The sequence below is a fragment of the Miniopterus natalensis genome, chromosome 10 (genome assembly GCF_054644295.1).
Source record: "Miniopterus natalensis isolate mMinNat1 chromosome 10, mMinNat1.hap1, whole genome shotgun sequence".
Taxonomy (NCBI): domain Eukaryota; kingdom Metazoa; phylum Chordata; class Mammalia; order Chiroptera; family Miniopteridae; genus Miniopterus; species Miniopterus natalensis.
In genome coordinates this window covers 84,472,085-84,494,154 of record NC_142090.1, presented here as the reverse complement: position 1 = coordinate 84,494,154, position 22,070 = coordinate 84,472,085, and the positions used below count along the sequence as shown (strand labels likewise).

Genomic DNA, 22,070 nt, shown 5'->3' with positions numbered 1-22,070 from the left:
AGAGCAGCGGCAGTGGGCCCTGTTACAGCCCAGGGAACCCAGGAAAATCCCAGGGCAAGAGGAGCAGGGAAGCAGACAGATTGTTAAACAGCAGTTTGTAGCCACCTAGTAAGTCAGGTCGTCCCTAAACCAAGGACACTGAAGGGTAAAGGGTTTGCATTTCTCCTCCCCAGGCAGAGGGCAGGTGGCTTAAATCACCCCACTCAGGACGACAGATAACAGAAATCCATTTACTGTCATTTGCCAACCACACCCACAGACGAATGACATTAAGAGAATACATCTCATCGGTGCAACAGCATAAAACTGATGAATACTCTGTTGTCCTCCCCTAAGTGCCCCGCCTTTAAAAACCCCTGAAAATGAATGCTCCACGGTGCTCTCCACCCCCCCATGGGAGCTGCCAGAGCCATTTCCCTCTCCCCTCCAAGGGGCCCCATGAGACTTGCAACCAGGGAAGCAATGGGCAGCAGCAGCCGTCCCAGGCTTACCCCCTGAACCTGTTTCCAAGGTCCCGGAACCTGCCCCTTTTCTCTCTCTGACTTCCCAGGGAGCGCAAGCAGCCCAGCCCAGGCTCTCCAGTGCCGCCTTCTAGGCCCTTCCTACGTATATTTTTGCTGTGGCCAATAAATTCTTGCTTTCTTTTCGACACTGTCTCTTGGTTGAAATCTTCCCCTCAAGAAGACAAGAACCGAGGTCTCCTCATCATCTCCCTGGTAACACCTGTACTGGCCAATACCACCTGATCCAGGGCCTCTGCGCCTCCTGGTTTTGGAGAAGTTGCACCCCACTCCTGAAAGTCACTCCTAAGGAAGGGCAGACAATGACATAACTACTTTCTTGAAAGGAGGGAGGATCCCACACATTATTTGTGTAATTTACAAAAATTATCTTAAATCTAGAGGCAGTTTGGCCGGCGTGGCTCAGTCATTGAGCATCAACCTAGGATCCAGGAGACTGAGGTTCGATTCCTGGTCAGGGCACATGCCCGGTTGCAGGCTCCTCCATCCCCAGCAGGGGGCGTGCAGGAGGCAGCTGATCCATGACTCTCATTGATGTTTCTCTCCCTCTCCCTTCCTCTCTCTGAAATCAATAAAAATATATTTTAAAAAAGCAAAACCCAGAGGCAGCCAGAATAGGACATGAGACATAAAACCCCATTTGTGCTTAATAGACATTTATTAAGTTCCTCATGTGCAGAGATTTATTAAGTCCCCTGCGTGCACAGGTATTTATTAAGTTCCTCGTGTGCTGCCGGGGTGGAGGGCCCATGGGGCACCTGGTGGCCAGAGCGAGTCCCAATGTGGGCCTTCCCACAGGGACAGCCCCTCCTGGGTCCTGAGGGGAAGGCGGGTCAAGGTTCCCATGGGAGCCCTCATGGCACAGAGTAGTTGTATCCCTCGGCTTATGCTTTCCACGGAGGCTCAGGTGGGCTGGTTTGAGGCCCCAGCCAGTGCTCCAGGCCTGGGACAGAAGGGGAAGGGCTGGCCTGTGCCCAGGAGATCACAGCCTTGCAGACACATGGGCAGCCTTGACTGGCAGCAACAATCGCCTTAATAATCATTGGAGCTGGAGGCCAAACTGAACGGCATTTTCCAGTGGGGTCAATCCATGACCAGAGTGTCTTCCAGAACATTCTGCCCTCCCGCACCAGCAGGAAGCCCCTCCCTGGCCTTCTGTGGGATTGGGGTCCTGGTCCCCTTTCTCAGGGATACTGAAGAGTGTTGAAGACGCGCTGACACCAGAGTGGGACATTTTTGCACTAAAGGGGGAGGTGATGGAAACGGGCGGAGTTGTGAGTCCGGAACTAACGCAGCACATCTGCTTGTGGGCCCCAAGGCCCAGGTCCTGGAAGAGTGAGTCACGTGTGTGCTGACCAAGGCCTGAATGAAATGGAAACCAGGGACCTGCTGCTGCGGTGGAGGGCCCAAGGGCACCTGGTGGCCAGAGTGAGCCCCAATGTGGGCACTTCCACAGGGACAGCCCCTCCTGGGTCCTGAGGGGAAGGCGGGTCAAAGTTCCCACGGGAGCCTCAAGGCCCCTGGAGCCTGGACAGAGCTCTGCTCACTGGGGCGGAGGGCTGCTGGGGTCGTCCACACTCTTATCAGGATGCTCGAAACCGTAGTTGACATAGATGCTGCTGGCCTGGCACGCTGGGGAGGAGTGCTTCGAGCAGGAGGCTGTCCTGGCCGCAGCAGCTGCCTCCGCCTCCGCCTCCGCCCGCCTCTGCTCCAGCACCAGAGCTCTGTTGACATCAGGCCCTGCAGGGGGACAGACAGAGGAGCACAGTCACTGCACCTCGCCAAGGACAGGAGTGCTGCCCACGCTGTGTCTGTGGCCCCCCGGGTGGGGAAGGACCCGGGGCAGGGCCTGGGCGCTCACCCAGGTAGCTGAGGATGACAGGCAGGAAGACCAGGCCGTGCAGCAGGCCCAGCACAGTGATGAGGAGATTGAGACGGAAGAAGAAGATCTGGATGAGCTGGGCCTTCGCCAAGCCCAAGACTAGGATGCCGGGCAAGTTGGTCATGGCCACTCCGGCGAATACCTAGGGTCGCAGGCAGGTGTCAGGCCGGGCACGAAGCAGCCGGCTGAGGGTTTCTTGCAGCCTCCCACCCACTCACCGCACTGCCCATGGAGACGGTGGCCTCCTTGGCCCTCTCCAGCCGGGTGGGCTTGGTGCTGACTGCAAAGGAGCGGGTGATGTGGGACACGAACTCCACAGAGATGCCCACCGTCTGTGGGCAGAGGGGGCGTCAGCCTCGAGAGGGTTGGGGATGGGGTCTTCGCCCAGGCCAGCGGGCAGAATTTAGACCCTAGAGAGAACGGGGCACGCCCCACGAGGCCCCATGGCTGGCAGTTACCGTGACCAGGTTGATGAGGGACACAGCGTTGTAGCTGATGCCCCACAGGGCCATGAAGCCCACGGTGTCCACCAGGATCATGATGATGGAAAAGAGGTTGAGGAGGCCAGAGCGGAGGTCCATGCCCAGCAGGATGCAGCAGACGGCAAAGGTGGGCACGAGGCAGAGGCTGAGCATGAAGAGCCCCTCGGGCACCACCGTCAGGTACTGCTCATAGAACACATTGGTGATCCTGCGGGTGCAGTGACATCATTTGGGGGCTGGGCCTCCTGCACCCATCTCAGGAGGAGGGTGCAGCTCAGGGAGGGGGCGGGGCAAAGGCCCTCCCCAGGTCCCTCCCTGCAGCCCACTGCCCTGGCCTCACGTGTAGGGGAAAACCTCGAAGGCTGGGTCGGTGCCCGGCACCTTCCGCAGGCCAGTGGTGATGTTGGCCGCCAGGGCCCGAGCTGCCCGCAGAGCCTCCGTGTAATCCTGCGAGTTCCTCAGGGGCTTGTGGTAGGCCATGAAGCGTGAGGCTGGCACCGGCCCGGAGCAAAAGGCAAAGGTCAGAGCCAGCTTCAGACGCCCTCGGGACCCCGGGACACGGGCTCAGGGCTCTGCTGCCACCATGTTGGGATTCATAATAAACTTCGGGCAAAGGGCCTGCAGTTTGGTTTGGACCGGCCCTGCCTCTGATGGATGGAGCCATGAGGGTCTCCCATGCACCCAAATGCTGCTCTGTAGGTTTGGGGTGGGAGGGACGCAGGGCAGACAGAGGTAAAGTCTGAGGACAAAGGGCTGAGTAGCTGAGGCCCGTGTCCCAGGGGGTGGCTAGAAGCCACCAGGAAGGAGAGAAGATGCCAGATTGAGGCCGTCCCCTAGGGCTCCTGGGCCTGGAGCCACTGACTCACATCTTCCCCACCACGGCAGGCCACCCTTACCTAAAACCTGGCCATCTTCGCCCAACTTCACGGAGGTGCTGTATGCTGCGAGGCCCCTGGGGGTGGGCAGAGTAGAGGCTTGGTCGGGCACCAGGCCCCCCCAGGCCCCTCCACCAGCCTCCCGCCTCTCTGTGCTCCCCACTCTCGTCCTCCCCCAGATGCCCCACCTAGGCCTACCCTTTGGGGCACATGATGTTGGGCGGGTCACTGAGGAACCAGGGAAGGTACTTGTGGAACTGCTCCACGGAGGGACGCACGGGGCCGAAGGTGAAGCTCACACAGTTCTTCAAGCAAGCCAGCGAGTCTGCAGAGCGAGCAGGCGCTGAGGGTGGCGGCACCGAGGCCCAGAGGCCCTGCTCTGCGCCGCCTCCCACCCTCTGTGCCCCTCACACCCAGGCACATCTCTCTAACTGTGAGGGGGTCTCTCCATCATGGAAACTGCCGACCCCTGACCGCTGCAAACAGATGAGGAAGGAAAGCTTGGGGCAGAGAAACAGCCCACGGCCTACAGAGCCTCCCCGTTCCACCTACAAATGCAGCTGCTCCAGGGGCAGGGCCACGTGCCACCTTGGCTCATGCCTGCCATGTGACAGCCAGCCTGCCCCTGGAGCATGGGCACAACTCAGGAGAGACACGAGTGTGTGAGTCCCGGTGGTCTGTTTGGGCTTGGCAGCCCACACACGTGTTCTGAGCCCGTAGGAGGGTTTGAGGGGCTCAGGGGGCCTCGCCAGTTCTCCTTTCTCTCGCTGCAGTTTCTCCAGGCTGTGGGGAACACGAGCCCCCAGAGGCGTCTCACTCACTGACGGTTGAGGGGCAGAACTGATCCTTATTGGGGCCAAAGGTGTAAATGCGGCAGCAGGAGGACGGCGTGAGCCAGTCGATGAAGTCGTCCACCCAAGAGGAGGCAGGGATGGCCAGGTAAGACCTGAGGTTCAGGGGCAGGAGGTCAGGGGGCAGGACGAGGCGGGCAGGTTGGGGGTCCTTCCTGTGGCTTGACCCCCACGCTGGGCCTCCCCAGGCACCAGGCGGCAGGCAGGCAGCAGGGTGGGGACAGAAAGGCAGGAAGGGGCACTGGAGGGAGTGGGGGACACAGACGGGCACGGGTGGGGACACTCACTGCTCAGGGAACTGAGTGGCATACTGGATCTTCTGGGTTAAGGAGAAGCTTTTGCAGCCAGCACTGGAGCAGATGTTGTTCATTCCCTCCTTAGTGGAGAAGTTGTAGCCCCCGGTGGTGACAAAGTAGACCGGGGCCCCCACCTCAAAGTAGCGGTTCAGAAAGAGGAAATAGTCGAGCAGGTATGAGTCCTGGAACAGAGGACAGTCGGTGAGGCCAGACCAGATGCATCCCAGGGGCCCGCGCCAGCTCACAGTCACAGGGTACAGCTGCAAAGGTACAGCCGCAGAGGTACACACATGGAAGTACAGCCACAGAGGTACAGCCGCAGAGGTACAGCCGGAAAAGGTGCCGCCGCAGAGGTACCGCCGCAGAGGTACACACATGGAGGTACAGCCGCAGAGGTACAGCTGGAAAGGTACAGCCGCAGAGGTACAGCTGGAAAGGTACAGCCGCAGAGGTACAGCTGGAAAGGTACAGCCGCAGAGGTACAGCTGGAAAGGTACAGCCGCAGAGGTACAGCTGGAAAGGTACAGCCGCAGAGGTACAGCTGGAAAGGTACAGCCGCAGAGGTACAGCTGGAAAGGTACAGCCACAGAGGTACACACATGGAGGTACAGCCGCAGAGGTACAGCTGGAAAGGTACAGCCACAGAGGTACAGCCACAGAGGTACAGCCGGAAAGGTACAGCCGCAGAGGCTCACTCACAGAGGCTCACTCACAGAGGCATGTGCATAGACATACATGTTCACAGAGGCTAATGCTCAAGGAGGCACATGCACAGTTCCAGCACAGAGCTGCATGGTTGGAGGTGCACCCACAGAGGTGCACACATCCAGGTGTAATCACAGGTACGTGCCCAGAGTACACTCACGAGGTACAAGCAGAGTCCAGGTGCTGCCCCACGTGGACACTCTGACTCACACACACGTGCAGATACATGTAATTTTACCCTTCTCGTCACCAGTACACACACCTTGGGCGTCTCAGGAGGAAGCGAGAGAGAGAGAGAGGCAGGAAGATATGTGCGGAAATAATGGCCAAAATTTCCCAAATTTGATGAAAGATATGACTATAAACATCCAAGAAGCTTAACAAACTCCAAGAGCCCTGGCCGGTGTGGCCTAGTTGGCTGAAGTGCCGTCCCATACGCCAAAGGTGGTGACTTCTATTCCGGGTCAGGGCACAAACCCAGGTTGTGGGTTTGGTCCCCAGTTGGGGCACGTGAGAGGCAACCAATCGATGTTTCTCACATCGATGTTTCTCTCTCTCTCCCCTGCTTCCTCTCTCTAAAAAATTAAAATAATTAAAATAATTAAAATCGAACTCCAAGAGACCCACACCAAGGCACATTACAATTCAGCTGTTGAAAAGCAAAAACAGAGAATTTTGAAAGCAACAAGATAGAAGAGACTTGTCACATACAAAGATCCTCAATAAGATTATAAACATATTTCTCATCAGAAATCTTGGAGGCCAGAAGGCAGCAGGTTTGTATATTCAAAGTGTTGAAGGAAAAAGAACTGTCAATCAAGAATCCTATTTCTGACTCGGCCGGCGTGGCTCAGGGGTTGAGGGTGGACCCATGAACCAAGAGGTCGCCTGTTCGCTTCCCTGTCAGAGCACAGGCCTGGCTGTGGGCTCGGTCCCCAGTAGGGGGCGTGCAGGAGGCAGCCAACAGATGTTTCTCTCTCTCGACCCCTCTCCATTCCTCCCTCTCTAAAAAATCAATAAAAAGATATCAAAAAAAAAAAAAAGTATCCCCCCAAAAAAGAATCCTACTTCTGGCAACACTGTTCTTCAAGAATAAGAGAGAAATGAAGACATTCCCAGATAAACAAAAGCTGAAGGAGCTTGTTACCAGAAGACCAGCCTGCAAGAATGCTAAAGGGAGTCAGTCCCTCAGGTTAAGTGGAAAGGGTGCTAGAGCATAACTCAAAGCCATATACAGAAATAAAAATCCCTGGTAAAGGTAAATACAGTTGATGCTTGAACACGCAGGGGTTAGGGGTGCCGACCTCCCTCCCCAGGCAGTTCAAGGTCCCATTATAACTTTTGACTCCCTCAAAACTGAACTACTAATAGCCTACTGTTGACCGGAAGCCTTATCAAAAATAGTGAATTAACACATATCTTGTATGCGGTATGTATTATATACTGTATTTTTACAATAAAGCAAGCTAGAGGAAGGAAAGTGTTATATAAAAATCATAAGCAAAATACATTTACAGTCCTGTGCTGTATTTATTGCCACTGTAAGTTTACAGGGTGTGTTTACAAGGTGAATTATATATCAGTACCTACATCAATATTCTCTTATATGATGCAAAACATTGTAGATGCTGTAGTATTACTAACACAAGACATCAAAAATGAAAAAGTGACCCGAAAAAGAGATCATATTTATTTACCGGTGTAACGATTTGTGCATTGGTAACAGAAGCAGCCATAGGATACTTTATGGCAGCTGAGTATAATTGTTAGGGTTGCCTCATGGTAGCCTGGCCTTTGCACTAATCAATGAATTGTTACAAAATTTTTATGGCATACGTATTACAGTCATACTCATAACAACATATTGGAAACACTGTTACATTTTTTAAAAAGCACTTACCTGGGATAATAGGCTGGTAGTCAGTTTCTCCAATTACGAGAGAGAGGGGCATTCTGTACGGTAATGTAAGTCTTTGAAAGCCAAGTTATAAAACAGTAAGAAAATGGACACATTGCCCGGCCGGGCGTGGCTCAGCGGTTGAGCATCGACCTGGGATCCAGGCGATCAGGGTTCGATTCCCGGTCAGGGCACATGCCCGGGTTGTGGCCTCAATCAATGACTCTCTCATCATTGATGTTTCTATCTCTCTCCCTCTCCTGTCCTCTCTCTGAAATTAATAAAGATATACTAAAAAAAAAAAAGAAAGAAAGAAAATGGACACACTATTAATTTATACTAACATCACTCCCCTTATGCCTGTGGATGGATGGCCTACCCCCTTCCAAACGGGTCTGCACACGACGTTCTACGTGATGAGCGCTGAGGCGATGGCGATGATGACTTGATGACAGTAACTCATGCGGCGCGGCCACAGGGCCATAGCTTTTAGGGTTTCCCACGGAGACCCTCACACACCTGCACAACTAATTAACTGCGGCGCTGGTCACATGCTGCTCGTTCAGCGCAAGACGGGCCTCGTTCTTCGTGCTGACGGGTGGGGGAGGCAGAGGACGGGCCCTCGGGGGAACTTCATGGAAATACACCGAAATTTCTGCCTGGTCTTTTCATGCCTTCCTTTCTCTAAAGCTGTTTCCATGCAGTTCCGCTCCCTCTTCCCCCGTCTGCTTTCGTTCTGGTGCCTGTGTCGGCGAAGGGTCCCTGTCGTGAAGGAAGCCAGGCAGCCCTGAGCCATCCGACCCCTTCTGCCAGATCGTAGACGTCAGTCAGTTTCCTGGGCCTGCTGCCCCCACGTCATCTGCCTCAGCGTCTGGCGCTCACCTCCAACAAGTCATCTTCTGTTAGCTCTCCAATTTCTCCAAGATCCACGTCTTGAAGGCTTTCACCCCCACCCTCACCTTTTTTTTTTTTTGCCACGTCCACAGTCTCTGTCACGGTTTTCTTGATCAGGGCTGTGAAGTCGTGCACAACATCTGGATGGTCTCTCCAGCAGGAATTCGCAGTTTCTAACACCTGGGTGGTCCCTCCAGGAGGGATTCGTTGTTTCTGGCTTGGTGGCTTTCATGGCCTTCTCCATAACAAGGACGCATCTTCGGTGGGGTGATCCTTCCACGCGCCATGACGTCCTCTGTCGGGGTTCTCTGTTCTCTCCCACGGCACTGACCATCCTTTCCACAGAGACCATGTGTGATGAGCCCTGAGGGTCCTAGGGCCCCCGATCCAGAGGCTGAGTCGGAGACGTGGTGTTTGGGGCGAGTAGACCACTTCAATGTTTGCTGAACTCACGGGGTGCTGGGTGGCCAGGCCCATGGTCCAACATCAAAAGAACCTCAGAGGCAGCCTTCGCTTACCGGCCAGGCGCTTCCTCACCTCGGGGACAAAGCTTCCACAGGACCAATCCGGAAATGGGTCCTCGACCAGGCCTCTGCGGAGCCACCAGAGGCTGACAGCTGGCATTTATCTTCCCTGCGCGGCTCAGGATCAGCGGCTTTACAGATAAGGGCAGCTCTGACCGAAAACCAACCGTGTTTGCACAGTCAGCCCAGCCCTTCCTCCTTAAATCCGGGTGCTTTATCTTCCTTCCTGATAAAGGTCCTTTGTGGCATTTTTTTCCCCAGAATTAGGCACCTTCATCTGCATTGCAAACCTGCTCAGAGAGACATCCTGTCTCCTCAGTGATTCCCTTACAGCGCCTGGGAACTGTCCGGGGCAGAAACTGCTTCTCCTGCTATGGTGACCTTTTTTTAGACCAGACCTCTTTCTAAAATGATCCTTTGCTGGCATCAAATTCTCCAGCTTTAGCCCTGGCTGCTGGGGCTCAGTGGTTAAAGCGTCGGCCGGCGCACTGAAGGGTGGCGGGTTTGATTTCTGGTCAAGGGCACGTACCCGGGTTGAGACCATGGGCAGGCACCCAGTCCAGTCGATGTGTCTCTCTCACATCGATGTTCCTCTCTCTCCCCCTCCCTCCCTTCTACTGTCTCTGAAAAGCAATGGAAAAAATATCCTCAGGGGAGAGTTAAACAAACAGACAAAATTCTCCAGCTTCAGACCCTTCGCCTTCCTGCTGCTTTGTCGTAGGATGACTCACTCTAGAGCCTGTCCTTGTTTATAGGTACGTTTGCCTTACAGCGACCCTGCACCCACGTAAAAGCCACATTTTCAGTGTGGATGAAAAGGTATTTCACAAAAGGCGCGAGGTTTCCGCGCCTGCTGGTGTAGCAGCAGCACCGGCTCCGCGGATTTCCTCTTCTTTCCTCACAGTGGTCCTTACGCTGGACGGGTTCGTATATTGACGTGGGGGGGCCACCACCACTGCAGACGCCAGGGACAAAGCTTCGGGGGAACCATCCAGAAACGGGCCCTGTCGTCCATCGACGGCGCACATCGAGCCCGTCGGCGTTTCGCCTGATGCTGGGGCTCTTCTCTGCTTCTTGCTGTGGATCCCCTGGCGCCATCCAGGGTCACAGGTGCCACACTGAGCGCGATGAGAGGTGCAGGAGGACCGGGAGACCTTGCTTTCTACTGCGACGCACAACTTCCTGGAGACGAACTTCTCCCGCGGAGACGGCGGCATCACACGCGCTGAGTGGACACTCAAAACACTTGGGCTCAGGGCCACCGCAGCACAGCCGGCTTTAGGGCTTAGGATCTCAAGCAGCATCTTTGCGGTTGTTTACTTTTCGCTCCACTGCAAACGGCGCCACCTACAGTCTGGATGTGTTCGTGTGTGTGAGGTTTGATAAATTTTGGCTTCTTGTAAGACTTGAGTATATTTTACGGTAGTAAATGATAAAATTGACTCCTATCTACATATATGCTATGCGTTCATGACATACCCAACTTTTTCTTATATTTTTTCAGTATTTTTAGGCTACACAGTTCATCTGCAAGTTTTTTCAAATTGTTGCAAATCTCCAGAAAGTTTTTTGATATATTTACTGAAAAAAATTGCATATGCCCAGCTGGCGTGGCTCAGCGGCTGAGCATCGACCTAGGATCTGGGAGATCTTGGTTCAATTCCCGGTCAGGGCACATGCCCGGGTTGTGGGCTCGATCCCCAGTGGGGGCCCTGCAGGAGGCAGCTGTGACACTCTCATCATTGATGTTTCTCTCTCTCTCTCTCTCTCTCCCTCTTCCTTTCTCTCTCTGAAATTAATGAAGATATTTAAAATAAAATAAAAATTAAAAATGTTCATATAAGGGGACCCATGCAGTTCAAACCCATGTTGTTCAAGAGTCAACTGTACACAAGCAATTATAAATTCTAGTATTCTCGTAGCTTTGATTTGTAACTATATTGTTTGATTCATACGTGACTTAAGAGACTAATACATAAAATTAATAGTCTATGTTTTGGGGCACATAGTATATAAAGATGTAATTTTGAGACATCAATACTGACAGGGTGGAGACAGTGCTGTGAAGCGGCAGTTTTCGTATGTTATTGGAGTTAAGCTGCTATAAATTCAAAACAGAGTGTTAGGATGTTAAATGTAATGCCCATGGTAACCACAAAGAAAACAGCCATAGGATACACACTGAAAGAAATGAGAAGGGAATTTCAAAGTTCTCTCAATAAAGACCAACTAAACCCAGGCCCTGGCCAGTAGCTCAGCTGGTTAGAACATCATTCCAATACGCCAAGGACACGGGCTCAGTGTCTGCCAAGGATACAGGCTCAGTGTCTGGTCAGTGCACATACGAGAATCAACCAATGATGCATAAATAATCAGAGCAACAGATTGATATTTCTCTCTCTCCCCCTCTCTTTAAAAATCAATAAATTGAAGAAATCAACTAAACACAAAAGAAGACTAATACAGAAAATGAGAGACAAAACAGCTCTAAGGCATGTAGAAAACAAATAGGAATTCCTCCCAGTAATTCCTTTATTACCTCATCTCTCCAATCAAAAGAAAGAGATCAGCAGAATGAGTGAAAACGCAATCCAGCTGCATAGTGTCTACAAGACTCACTGAGAGCCAGAGAGCCCACAGGTGGGAAGTGAAAGGATGGAAAAGGTATTCTACGCAAATGTAACCAAAAGAGTGTGTATGGGGGGGGCTCCACTAACAGCAGACAAAAGACTTTGAATCAAAATGCTTACAAGAGACAAAGGAGGGCGTTATATATTAATAAAAGGTTCAGCGTGGGGAAAATAAGTGTGTATGAACATTTACGCACCCACTGACAGACCAGTAAAATCTATGAAGCAAAAATGGACAGAACTAAAGGGAGAAATAGAAAGTTCTACAATAATACTAGGAGAGTTGACGCCCACTCCCAGTAATGGGTAGAACAGCCAGGCATAAGTCGGTAAGGACACAGAGGACTTGAACTCGCAGACAAAGGCAGAACGTGCCACCCAACAACTGCAAAATACACATTTTCCTCAAATCTCAAATACCTGCAGGACATTCTCCATGATAAACTATGAGTTAGGCCATAATTAAGTCTCAACATTTAAAAACATAGATATCAGATCTTACAGAAATCTACGCCTGAAACCTGTGTGATTCTATTAACCAATGTCACCCCAATTAACTTAATTTAATAAATAAATAAAATAAATAAATAAAAACATAGAGAGCATCTGATGTATATCCTCTGACCACAACTGGATGGCTCCCCTGGTGAATTCTACCAAACATTTAAATAACAATTAGCACCAAATGCTCCTTAAAGTCTTCTAAAAAAATTTGAAGACAACACCCTTAACTTATTTATTTATTTATTTTTTAATATATCTTTATTTCAGAGAGAGGAAAGGAGAGGGAGAGAGAGACAGACAGAAACATCAATGATGAGTCATTGGGAATTAAGCCCACAGCCTGGGCATGTGCCTTGACCGGGAATCGAACCTCGATCTCTTGGATCCTAGGTCAATGCTCAACCGCTGAGCCACGCCCGGCCGGGCTTAACTTATTCTTTCAGGTCAGCATTGCCCTGATATCAAAGCCAGACAAAGACACTAACTACAAGGGAAAAAACCTACAGACAGATATCTCCTGTGAACATTGATGCAAAAACCCTCGACAAATTACTAGCAAATTGAATTCAACAGCACAGATGCTCCTCAGCTTACGACGGGGCTATGTCCTAATAAACCCAAAGTAGGTTGAAAATATTGTATGTTGGAAATGCATTTAATACACCTAACCTGCTGAACGAGTGGCTTTGCCTACTCCCTTAAACGTGCTCACACACAAGATCCAAAACATGCCGGCGACGGTGCGCAGTGGGTGCTGGCTGTTTGCCCTCCGGATCACATGCCTGGCTGGGAGCACAGCACTGGCCCAGGAAAAGATCAAAATTCAAAATTTGAAATAAGGTTTCTACTGAAAGTACGTCACCTTCGCACTGTTGTAAAGTTGAAAAATCATAAGTTGAACGATCATAAATTGGGGACCGTCTATATATTAAAAGGATGCATCATACACCGTGACCAAGGGGGATATGCTCCCCGAATGCAAGGATGGTTCAATGTGTGAACAACACCTGGTGTGATACATCACATTAATAGAATGGAAATAAAATCAGATGCTCATCTCGATTGACATAGAAGAGGCATTCCACAAAATCCCACAAAATGTGGTATATATATATGAATATTATTCAGCTTTAAAGAGAAAGAAAATTCTGACACCTGCTACAACATGGATGAGCCGTGAGGACATCATGCTGAGTGAAATAAACCAGTCACAAAAGGACAAACGTATGATTCCACTTCTATGAGGTCCCTAGAGGAGTCGAAATTAGAGACAGAACATGGAATGGTGGTGCCATGGGCTGGGGGAGGAGAGAGTGGGGAGTCAGTGTTTAATGAGGACAGAGTGTCGGTTTTGCTGGACGAGGCCTCTCCCCAGGTCCATGCAGGAGAAGTCCTGTACCCCTACTAGCCCCTGGCCCAGGCTGTCCCACCCTGTCTGCTGCAGCCCCTCCCGCCTCCCGGAGGACCGAGGCCACCTTGCACAGCTCACCTTGGGCAGCGCCAGCTCCTGGTCCAGCCCCACACTGATGTGGCACATGAAATAGAGACCCACCCCAAACAGGGCCAGGAACAGCAGCACCTGAGGAGGGAACCACCATGAGAGTCAGCCAGCCACATGGGGGCCCCCGGCTCTGCCAACCTGGGTCTAGGTGGCTGTTCTGGCACATTCTGGAGCTGCACCTGAGTCCCCCTGCCACCCCCACCCCGTGCTTCAGTGCCAGGACCTGGGGGAGCTCTGGACTGGCCAAAGACTGCGAGTGAGGGTCAGGCTGAGCAGCCCCTGCCCTGCCCTAGGGGTGTGAGGACCCAGCCGCCCTCCCAGCCCACTCACCACGACCACACGGGTGATACGGTGCAGCAGGAACGGAGCATAGACCTTGCGGAAGAATCGGAGCAGGAACCCCTCGCGTTGGCCAGGCGGGGGCAGCTCCTGGACACTGATGCAGCAGCAGACGTCCCAGCGGGAGGCCTGTGGGAGGCAGGCCCCTCAGTGGCCCCAAAGCAGACCCAGGACTGCCACCCTCTCTCCCGGGGCTCCGGGAACATGCCAGTGTGCAGTTTTCTACCTTGACAACATCCCTTTGAATTCTGTGCTGTCACAGAAACAGTAGCTGCCTGTCAACCTCTGATTCATAGTTTATCTGGAGACCTCATGTACTTGAGGAAGTTTGATCATATTTCCCAAGATGACCAAAACAAAATTACCTTTTTGTGGGACAGTGGGGACTACATGGCCCAAATGTTTCTGCACTGTGTCCCTGCCCCAAGTCCCACTCTGTGCCTTCTCTACAAAGTGAGGCCACTCGTCCCAGCCAAAAAGGGGCCAGCGGGTCCCCTACCTCTTGCCTCCTGCTGTCGAGGGACACCAGGGCCACAAACGCCGACATCTGCAGCAGGAAGTCCAGGACCACCGCGAGACCAGAGGTCAACGCAAAAGTCCTCACGGCGGGCATGGGGGTCAAGGCCCCTGGGGGAACAGAGGTGACTCTCAGGGCATGGTGTCTGCTCACACAGGCACTGAGGGAAGGGGGCTGCCCCCACCCGGTCTCCAGGGCCTCTTAACACCAGGGGTTGGGGGCAGGGGCTTCCAGGCTCACCCAGGAAGAAGCAGATGGCCTCAGAGAGACTGCACAGCAGCATGCTGGGCCCCACGCTGCCCAGCACCCGGCCGATGTGGGCCTCCCGCCGCTCCCCAGACCTCCGCGGCAGCCTCTGGGTGGGGGGACAGCAAGGACCAGGTCCGGGCAAGTCGATGGAGCTGGCACATGCTTCACTCCCATGCCTGGCCAGTGCCCAGTGCCCAGTGCCCAGTCGATGGAGCTGGCACATGCTTCACTCCCATGCCTGGCCAGTGCCCAGTGCCCAGTCGATGGAGCTGGCACATGCTTCACTCCCATGCCTGGCCAGTGCCCAGAGACCCGGCCAAGCCTGAGGGCCCCTGCTGACAGTGCCACCCCAGCTTCCCCTGCTCAGAGTCTGACCCAGGGGGGTGCTGGGTGTGTTTTGGGGTGTCTGTGGCAACCTTGCCCCAATGACCACTGGGACCCTCAATATTCACCAACAGTGGAGGCTAAATGGACCCTGACCCGTCCTTGCCTGGAATGCCACGCAGCAGCGTCAGGGCAGAGAAGCCCAGGAAACCCACGCAGGTGCGCCTGGGGTGGGGCCTCAGGGCAGGGCACCCACCCACTCACCTGGTACTCGAGCACAAAGATGAAGATGTTGTCTGCCCCCACAGCCAGCACCAGGAACGGCACCACTTGAAGGACCACCAGGGAGGAAGGGACTCCCAGGTAGGAGAAGAAGCCCATGGAGGCCATGACGGCTCCCAGCACCACGGCCACCCCGCCCAGGCCCAGCGTGACTTTGGCGTCCACCTGCAAGGGGACGGGGTCAGCCTTCTGAGGCAGAGCCGGTGAGGGGCCCCACGTGGGGACTGGGGGGGCTGCGTCTTACAAGACACTTTACACAGTAGGTTTGCATCTCGCGGTGGAGACGGGCAGGGAGCAGAAAAATACTTCCTGAGAGGGGTCACCCCTGGGGAGCCCCGGTGGTGTCTCCCTTTGCTTCCGGGCACTCTGGTTGGTACAGTTCCAGACGCCCTCCCCATGCTCCTCCCCTCCTCACCAGCAGGCGGCGCCAGCTGGTGTAGCTGCCCAGGGCCAGGGAGATGTACAGGAAGATGACCAGGTAGCTGATGGCAAAGATGGGCAGGTCCTGGGCTGTGGTCCGGCTGATCTCGTCCTCCAAGGAGCGCTGTGGATACACCCCACCGGCCCGCTGACCCTTGACGCTGTGGGCCCCGCAGGCAGCATTCCCACCACCTGTCCTGGTCCAGGGTCACTCAGGAGGGGGCTGGGATGGGGCCATAGGAACCCACCCCAAGCCACCTGGGTTGTCACCAAGCCGTGGACCCCACAGCCCCTACCTCAGCCATGAAGGTGACTTGGAACGTGCCGGCCATTCGCTGCTGAAAGGCTCGCATCTCTTCCAGGAAGGCCCCCTCCCAGAGCTTGGCCTGGGCCAGCCGTGGGTCCCCAGGAGGGTAGTTGTTGAGGGAGAAGGTCAGGATCAGAGCATCCGCCTCAGAGTAGCTATTCCCTGGGAGGAGACATGCTCAGCCACCCTCTGGCCTCCCCTGCCCCCCCACCTTCTTTATCTGAGTCATTGTCTCACACCCTACACCCACTTTCCAGTCTCAGCCACAGGCACAAAACCAGGGACTACGGAGCAGAGCAGCGCTGGGAGGAGGTGCTGAGGATGGCAGGTCTGCAGCACCCACCCAGCCCCGCCAGCACGGCTACCCCGGGGCGAGAGAAGCCCGTCTCTGCTCCCCACCTCCTGCCTCATGTTGGCCCTCGTGGCCTCCCCAGGGTGACCAGCTTACCTTTGTAGCCTCCCACGGCAAGGAAAGGGAAGACAGGAGCCCCATAGTCAGCCATGCAGCTCAGGGCCAGGGCCGTGCTGTCCTTGAAGGTGAGCGGGGCACTGCAGGGAGAGGGAGGACCCTTCCAGACCCCACTCCCGTCACCCTGCGCACCCCCGCAGGCCCCAGCACCGTCACCTGACTCTCAATAAAACCTCACGCAGCCCAGTGCAGTGTGGACCGGAGCTCCCGGCCAGGGCTGTCCATGCTCACAGCACCTCCCGCCAGCCAGGCCCTCCAGGCCCCATCACCACCCGATCCCAGAGCCCCATCACCACCCGATCCCAGAGCCCCATCACCACCCGATCCCAGGCGAGGCAGGTCCGGGAGCCTCATACAGGGTCCCCTGCGGTGGGCCCTGACAGTTCCCAGTCCCGACCACCCACAGAGACGCACAGGCCTCACTGCCCTCAGCCTCCGCCTCCCTCCAGGCCGCCGAGTGTCTCTCTTTCTTTCCAGTTTGCCGACCCTGAGACCTCAGGCCAGTCTCTCGGCCTTCCACTGAGCCCTGCAGGCAAGGGTACCACGGGGCCCTGAACCAAGGGCTCTGGGTGAGTGAGACCGCTGGTCACCAGCTGTCCTGGGAATACAGGTGCCTTGTGACCTTGAGAAGCTCACCACACCTCTCTGAGCCTCAGTCTTCCTGTCCCTGAAATGGGGACATTCAGACCACCCAGGAGTGGTTGTGAGCATCCAGAATCAAAATAAAGCCAGAGTGCCCTGGCTGGTGTGGCTCAGTGGTTAGAGTGTTGACCCTCAGACCAAAGGATCGCGGGCTCGACTGCCGGTCAAGGGCACGTACCTGGATTGCAGGTTCCATCCCCAGCCCCAGGTGGGACACTTGCGGGAGGCAACCAATAGATGTCTCTCTCTGACACCTATGTTTCTCTATCTCTCTCTCTCCCCCTCCCTCTCTCCCTTCCATTCTCTAAAAATCAGTGGAAAAAATACATCGGGTGAAGAAGAAGGAAGGAAGGAAGGAAGGAAGGAGGGAGGGAGGGAGGGAGGGAGGGAGGGAGGGAGGGAGGGAGGGAGGGAGGGAGGGAGGGAGGGAGGGGAGGACCACATGCTGAAAATGCACAATTATCCAGAAAGGCCACACAGCTCTCCTCCCTCTTCCGGCTACAGCATGAGGCCAGGCACCCTCCACACACAGAACCCGAAGCTGGGACTCAGCACCAGACATGCAAACCAAGGACGCTCTCACTGTCAGGAGCCCTGCAGAACAGCTGCGATGGCCACGGGCAAATCTGCCCCAGCGAGCAGGAGCCCCACCGCAGGGCACTGCAGCCCCGAGACCCAGATGCGGAGCCACAAGAAGTCCCTCCGTGGCTGCGCGTGGCCTGGGCTCCAGGAGGCCACACCGCCCCAGCACCTGCCTGGAGCGGGCATCCAGGACTCACTTGGCACAGTAGAGGAAGTGGTCCCTCCAGTCCACCTGGGAGGCCTGCCCCGTGAGGGTCTGGTTGGCCGTGAGCAGCAGGCTCGTGCGGTTGCTCTGGAAATACTGCAGGAGGCTGTTGATGCAGCAGTCGGAGAGGCTGGCGTTGTGGGGGTTGAGGGGGGCGTAGCAGATGTCCCGCAGGGAGACGTTGCGCTGCTCCTCGGGCGACCACACCTGCAGGTGTCGCAGCCTCTCCTGCAGCTCCAGCAGCTCCAGCAGCAGGTCGGTGTCCAGCACCCCGCCAAACGTCTTGGGTCCCAGCAGCAGCGAGTTGTAGCTGTAGCTGGACCGGTTGGGAGCAGTCAGGATCACCTGGTTGGTTCGGAAGAAGGGGCCAAAGTGCTGGTCGTGGAATTCCTTTTCCTTCCGGGCCTGGCTGTTGGGGGCTGACCACAGCTCCACGGGGTCCGTGGTCAGTTTCGTAAAGGCCAGTCCCCCAGCCAAGGCCACCACTATGGCAACGGACACCAGCAGGACTGTCAGCGGACACGAGGCCACCCACATGCCCCAGACCTCAAAACAATGACTGAGGAAGGTGTGCGTGGAAAGGCTGAGCGTGTTGGAGATGCTGGGGCTGGCCTTGGGGTTCCGAGTCCTGCCTTGCTTCCAGGAGATCAGGCGGGTCCCCACAAGGAAGGCGGTGAGCACAGCAAGGACGGAGCACAGGATGATGACCAGGGCCAGCCCACCTGCCATGTGGCCCAGGCGGAAGGTGGAGTCCAGGGCCTCGGGCCGGGCAATGGCCGGACAAGATGCGGCACAGTCCTGGCAGGAGCAGGGGGCTGCATTGCCCTGGGACTGGTTGCAGGGAGTGAGCTCCCCGTCCAGAGGCTGTATTACACTCCCTTCGGCCTGACTGGGGTCCCACAGGTGGAAGGTGATGTCCAGTGGTGCCAGGCCGTTCCCCGTGTCCCCTTGGTAATCAAGCCAGCGCTGGGCGTTGCAGGAGGTGGAGCCATAGACTCCACACATGGCGCCCACAGCCAGCGAGCCGGCCGCGGGGATGCGCACCTGGCTGCAGGAGTCATAGGTCTGCTCAGCGAAGCTGCGCAGGTAGAAGGCCTCGTAGGCCACCACGGCCCGGAGCTTGCTCCCCTCTTGCACGGCCACACGGGTCACGTTGATGAAGAGGCTCTGGTCTGGGCTGCAGGTGTTGTGGCAGTGCAGGCTCACGAAGTTGTCTGAGCAGGCTGGGCAGCGGGTCAGCAGGGCTTTGGTGACCAACAGGCTGGACTGCAGAGCCACCAGCTGCTTCTGGGAGCAGCAGGCGTAGGTGGTGTTGGGGCCTGCGTAGAGGCGGGGGCAGACGCGCTGCAGGAGGGCCAGGTGGCTGCCCGTGATGTGGCGAGCAGGCGTGTTGGACAGGCAGGACACTTTGGACAACGAACCCAGGCCTCCGGACAGCTCGGGGTTCTTCCCACACTCGTCGTAGAAGGTGCAGTAGCCAGGCTGGTGGATGGGTGTGTACAGCTCGGCCTCGGCCTGCGGAGCAAGGCGGACTCACCCAGGGCCCAGCACCGGTCAGCCCGGGCGCCCGGGGGCATGCGGTTAGGATGAACACAGGGCGGGGTGGGCGGGGGGCAGGGCAGCTACACATCCCTGGGAACAGGGGAACCCTGGGGGGATGTTGGGGCAGCACTCGGGGCCTCCGGGGCATGTCTGGGGTGATGGGGCACAGGCCCAGCCAGGCTTTCATCCTGAGTGACCAGGTCACTGAAGAGAGGGAGGTGACCCAACAGACCTGCATTTAGCAAGGTCACAGGTAGGGGACCGATTCCAAGGGGTCGAGTGGGTACCAGGCGCTGTGCACACGGGCTCCATCACCATTGCCATTGGCTGCCATGGTGCCCAAGCTGCAGGCCACCCCCAGAGGAGCTTCTGTTCATGGCTTCCCCTGCCCTCCCCTGCCTGGGGCCCAGAGCCTTCACCCAGCCTCCCAGACCTGCAAGTGAGCAAGAAACATGGGAGGCAGGAGCTCAGACCACCTTCCAGCACCAGATGCTAAATCCAGGTTGGGAGATTCTCTGAGCCACCCACCAGCCACCTCAGGCCACAGCGTCCACAGCAGACCAAGGATGGGAGGCACTTGGTCACACCGAGTCCACCTGCCCCCTCCCCAACCCTGTGTCCATCTAACCCCATGACTCGGAGGCTTGGGTAGCCCAGGACCCCCCACCCACCCACAGCCCTCCTCTGGGGTGCCTGGGGTCCCCTGTCTGTCCAAAGACCAGCCCCCTAGACCTAGGCCTTCCCTTACTGTCACCAAGAAACCCCCTGCCCAGGACCTCCGATGGGAGGCATGGAGGGTAGACACAGGCCCCAGACTCACCGACTGCAGGAGCAGGACCCAGAGCAGCCAGCGCCTCAGGCAGGCCTCTGCCATCCCGGCACCAGGAAGGGTTAGAGAGAGAGGCAGGCGGCCGGACAGCCAAGCACAGGGAAGGGCTGGGTCCAGGGGGCACACAGCAGGGCAGCCTCCCTGCCAGGGACAGCCTGGCCTGACTGGGTTGGGGACCAATAGGGCTAAGCCCTGCACCTCCCAGCGGTTAATGATCACCTGCTCGCCCCTCCCGCTTTGGCCCCGCTCTCAGACGAGCCGAGATGACAGTGGAGGTACAGGGTCTCCCCTTCACCCACTTCCAAAGACACCTAAGCTGAGTGCGGATGAGGCAGCTGGGGACCTGCCACCGCCCCGACTGGGCCTCTGTTCCAGGAGGTGCCGGCTGGGGAGACATGGGGGGCTCAGCACGGCCCTGGGCACCCCGTCACCCCTCTGCTTGCCCCCCTCACTTGTCAACCCCCACTCCCCCTATTCTACTCACCCCCCCATTCCACTCGCCCCCCTCCACCCCGCCCGGCCCTCGGACCCTCACTGTCCCAGCCCCCTCTTGGGACCGGGCCAGCTCTGGCTGTGACACACCCTTGCACTGTCACCCTTAGCAACTGTTGTCAATTAATATTAACAGCCCAGGAAACAAATTAGGGGTGGCGTGATGCAGTGACTTCAGTCTCCTCTGGGCGGAGGCGGAAAAGTTTGCTGAGGTCAAACAGTGCAGAGGGACCAGATGTGAGAGCCAGGGCCCCTCTGTTCCCCTCGACTCCAGTTGCCCCCAACCCTGGAGGGCCAGCGTGTTGCTGGGAACCCCAGGCAGCGGCCCCACCCCACCTGGGCACAGGTGCTCAGCACTCACCTTGTGCGCCCTCCCGATAGGGATCTCCCTATCACCAGGATGGGCCAGACCTTGGCCCCCATGCCAAGGCTGAACTTATCAGGGCACCCTGGGGAACACCTCCCCTGCAGCCACCTGCTGGAGGTAGTGCAGGGAGGAACCTCCCACCTCCCCAGTCTGTTTCGTGGACCCTGGTCTGACCTGCAGGGAGTCACCAAGTTCAAGCACATGTCTGAGGAGACAGAGGCAGGGGTGGGGGACCAGACCGCGAGGGGGTGGCTGGGCAGGCGCCGGCCACCCTTCAGCCCTGAGTCTGGAGCGGAGCTTCCACCTGTGGGCAGCGGCCTCCATCCGCAGGCCCAGGCTGGCCCCCTTCATTCCGGGTCCCTGTGCTCCTCCTGGGTGTCTCCCTCAGCAGCAGACCTGAGGCAGGGATTCCAGGGGGGCCACAGGAAGCCAAACAGGGTGCACTAAGGAGCGGGCTCAGCCCTACCTGGTTTGGCTCAGTGGTTAAAGCGTTGGCCTGTGAACTAAAGGGTCCTGGGTTCGATTCCAACCAACGGGAAGAACCTGGGTTGCAGGTTTGATCCCCAGCCTCACGCAGGAGGCAGCCAATCGATGTTTCTCTCTCTCCCCCTTCCACTCTCTCTGAAAAGCAATGGGAAAAAATACCCTCGAGTGAGGGTAAGAGAAAAAAAGAGTGGGCTCACCGGGACCTTGGGAGGCAGTCGGGGCACGTCCAGGGGTCCCCTCCAGGGAGCAGGATGGGGGCACTGGTTGAGGGCATTGGTTCCCGTGGCTCCCGTGGAACTTTTGGAGTTGTAGGGGCCCCCGCCCACCCCATCGATCCAAGGGTGGCCCCGGGGAAGTCCCTTGAAGAGGAGCCCAGCATGGGATTCAGAGTCCCCCCTGGAACACCCACCATCTCCCACCGTGGCTCCCTTTGCATGGGGCGCCCGGCAGGCTGCG

At 56.3% G+C, this 22,070-nt stretch overlaps 1 protein-coding gene across 1 annotated transcript; it reads right to left on the bottom strand.

The window, feature by feature from the left end:
- Positions 1 to 1,203: 1,203 nt before the first annotated feature.
- Positions 1,204 to 20,314, bottom strand: NPC1L1 (NPC1 like intracellular cholesterol transporter 1). Its single transcript, XM_087820886.1, has 19 exons — positions 20,261 to 20,314; positions 17,891 to 19,413; positions 16,449 to 16,549; positions 15,990 to 16,162; positions 15,689 to 15,817; positions 15,256 to 15,438; positions 14,659 to 14,773; positions 14,401 to 14,528; positions 13,893 to 14,030; positions 13,551 to 13,640; positions 4,899 to 5,089; positions 4,582 to 4,706; positions 3,959 to 4,085; positions 3,782 to 3,837; positions 3,226 to 3,376; positions 2,862 to 3,093; positions 2,622 to 2,735; positions 2,383 to 2,545; positions 1,204 to 2,261 (listed from the first exon to the last, which is right to left on the bottom strand). Exons 1-19 carry the CDS (start codon positions 20,312 to 20,314, stop codon positions 2,065 to 2,067), a joined length of 3,990 nt encoding a protein of 1,329 aa, XP_087677012.1. The 3' UTR covers positions 1,204 to 2,064.
- Between the last annotated feature and the right edge of the window lie 1,756 nt (positions 20,315 to 22,070).

What these genes read in the sequence shown, in the direction of transcription:
- NPC1L1 (XM_087820886.1), bottom strand. Translation starts at nt 20,314, where the DNA reads ATGGCAGAGGCCTGCCTGAGGCGCTGGCTGCTCTGGGTCCTGCTCCTG. An exon ending in GGGTCCTGCTCCTGCAGTCG is followed by an intron (nt 19,414 to 20,260) that starts GTGAGTCTGGGG and finishes CTTGCTCCGCAG; the next exon opens with GCCGAGGCCGAGCTGTACAC. An exon ending in GTATCACCCGTGTGGTCGTG is followed by an intron (nt 13,641 to 13,892) that starts GTGAGTGGGCTG and finishes TTCCCTCCTCAG; the next exon opens with GTGCTGCTGTTCCTGGCCCT.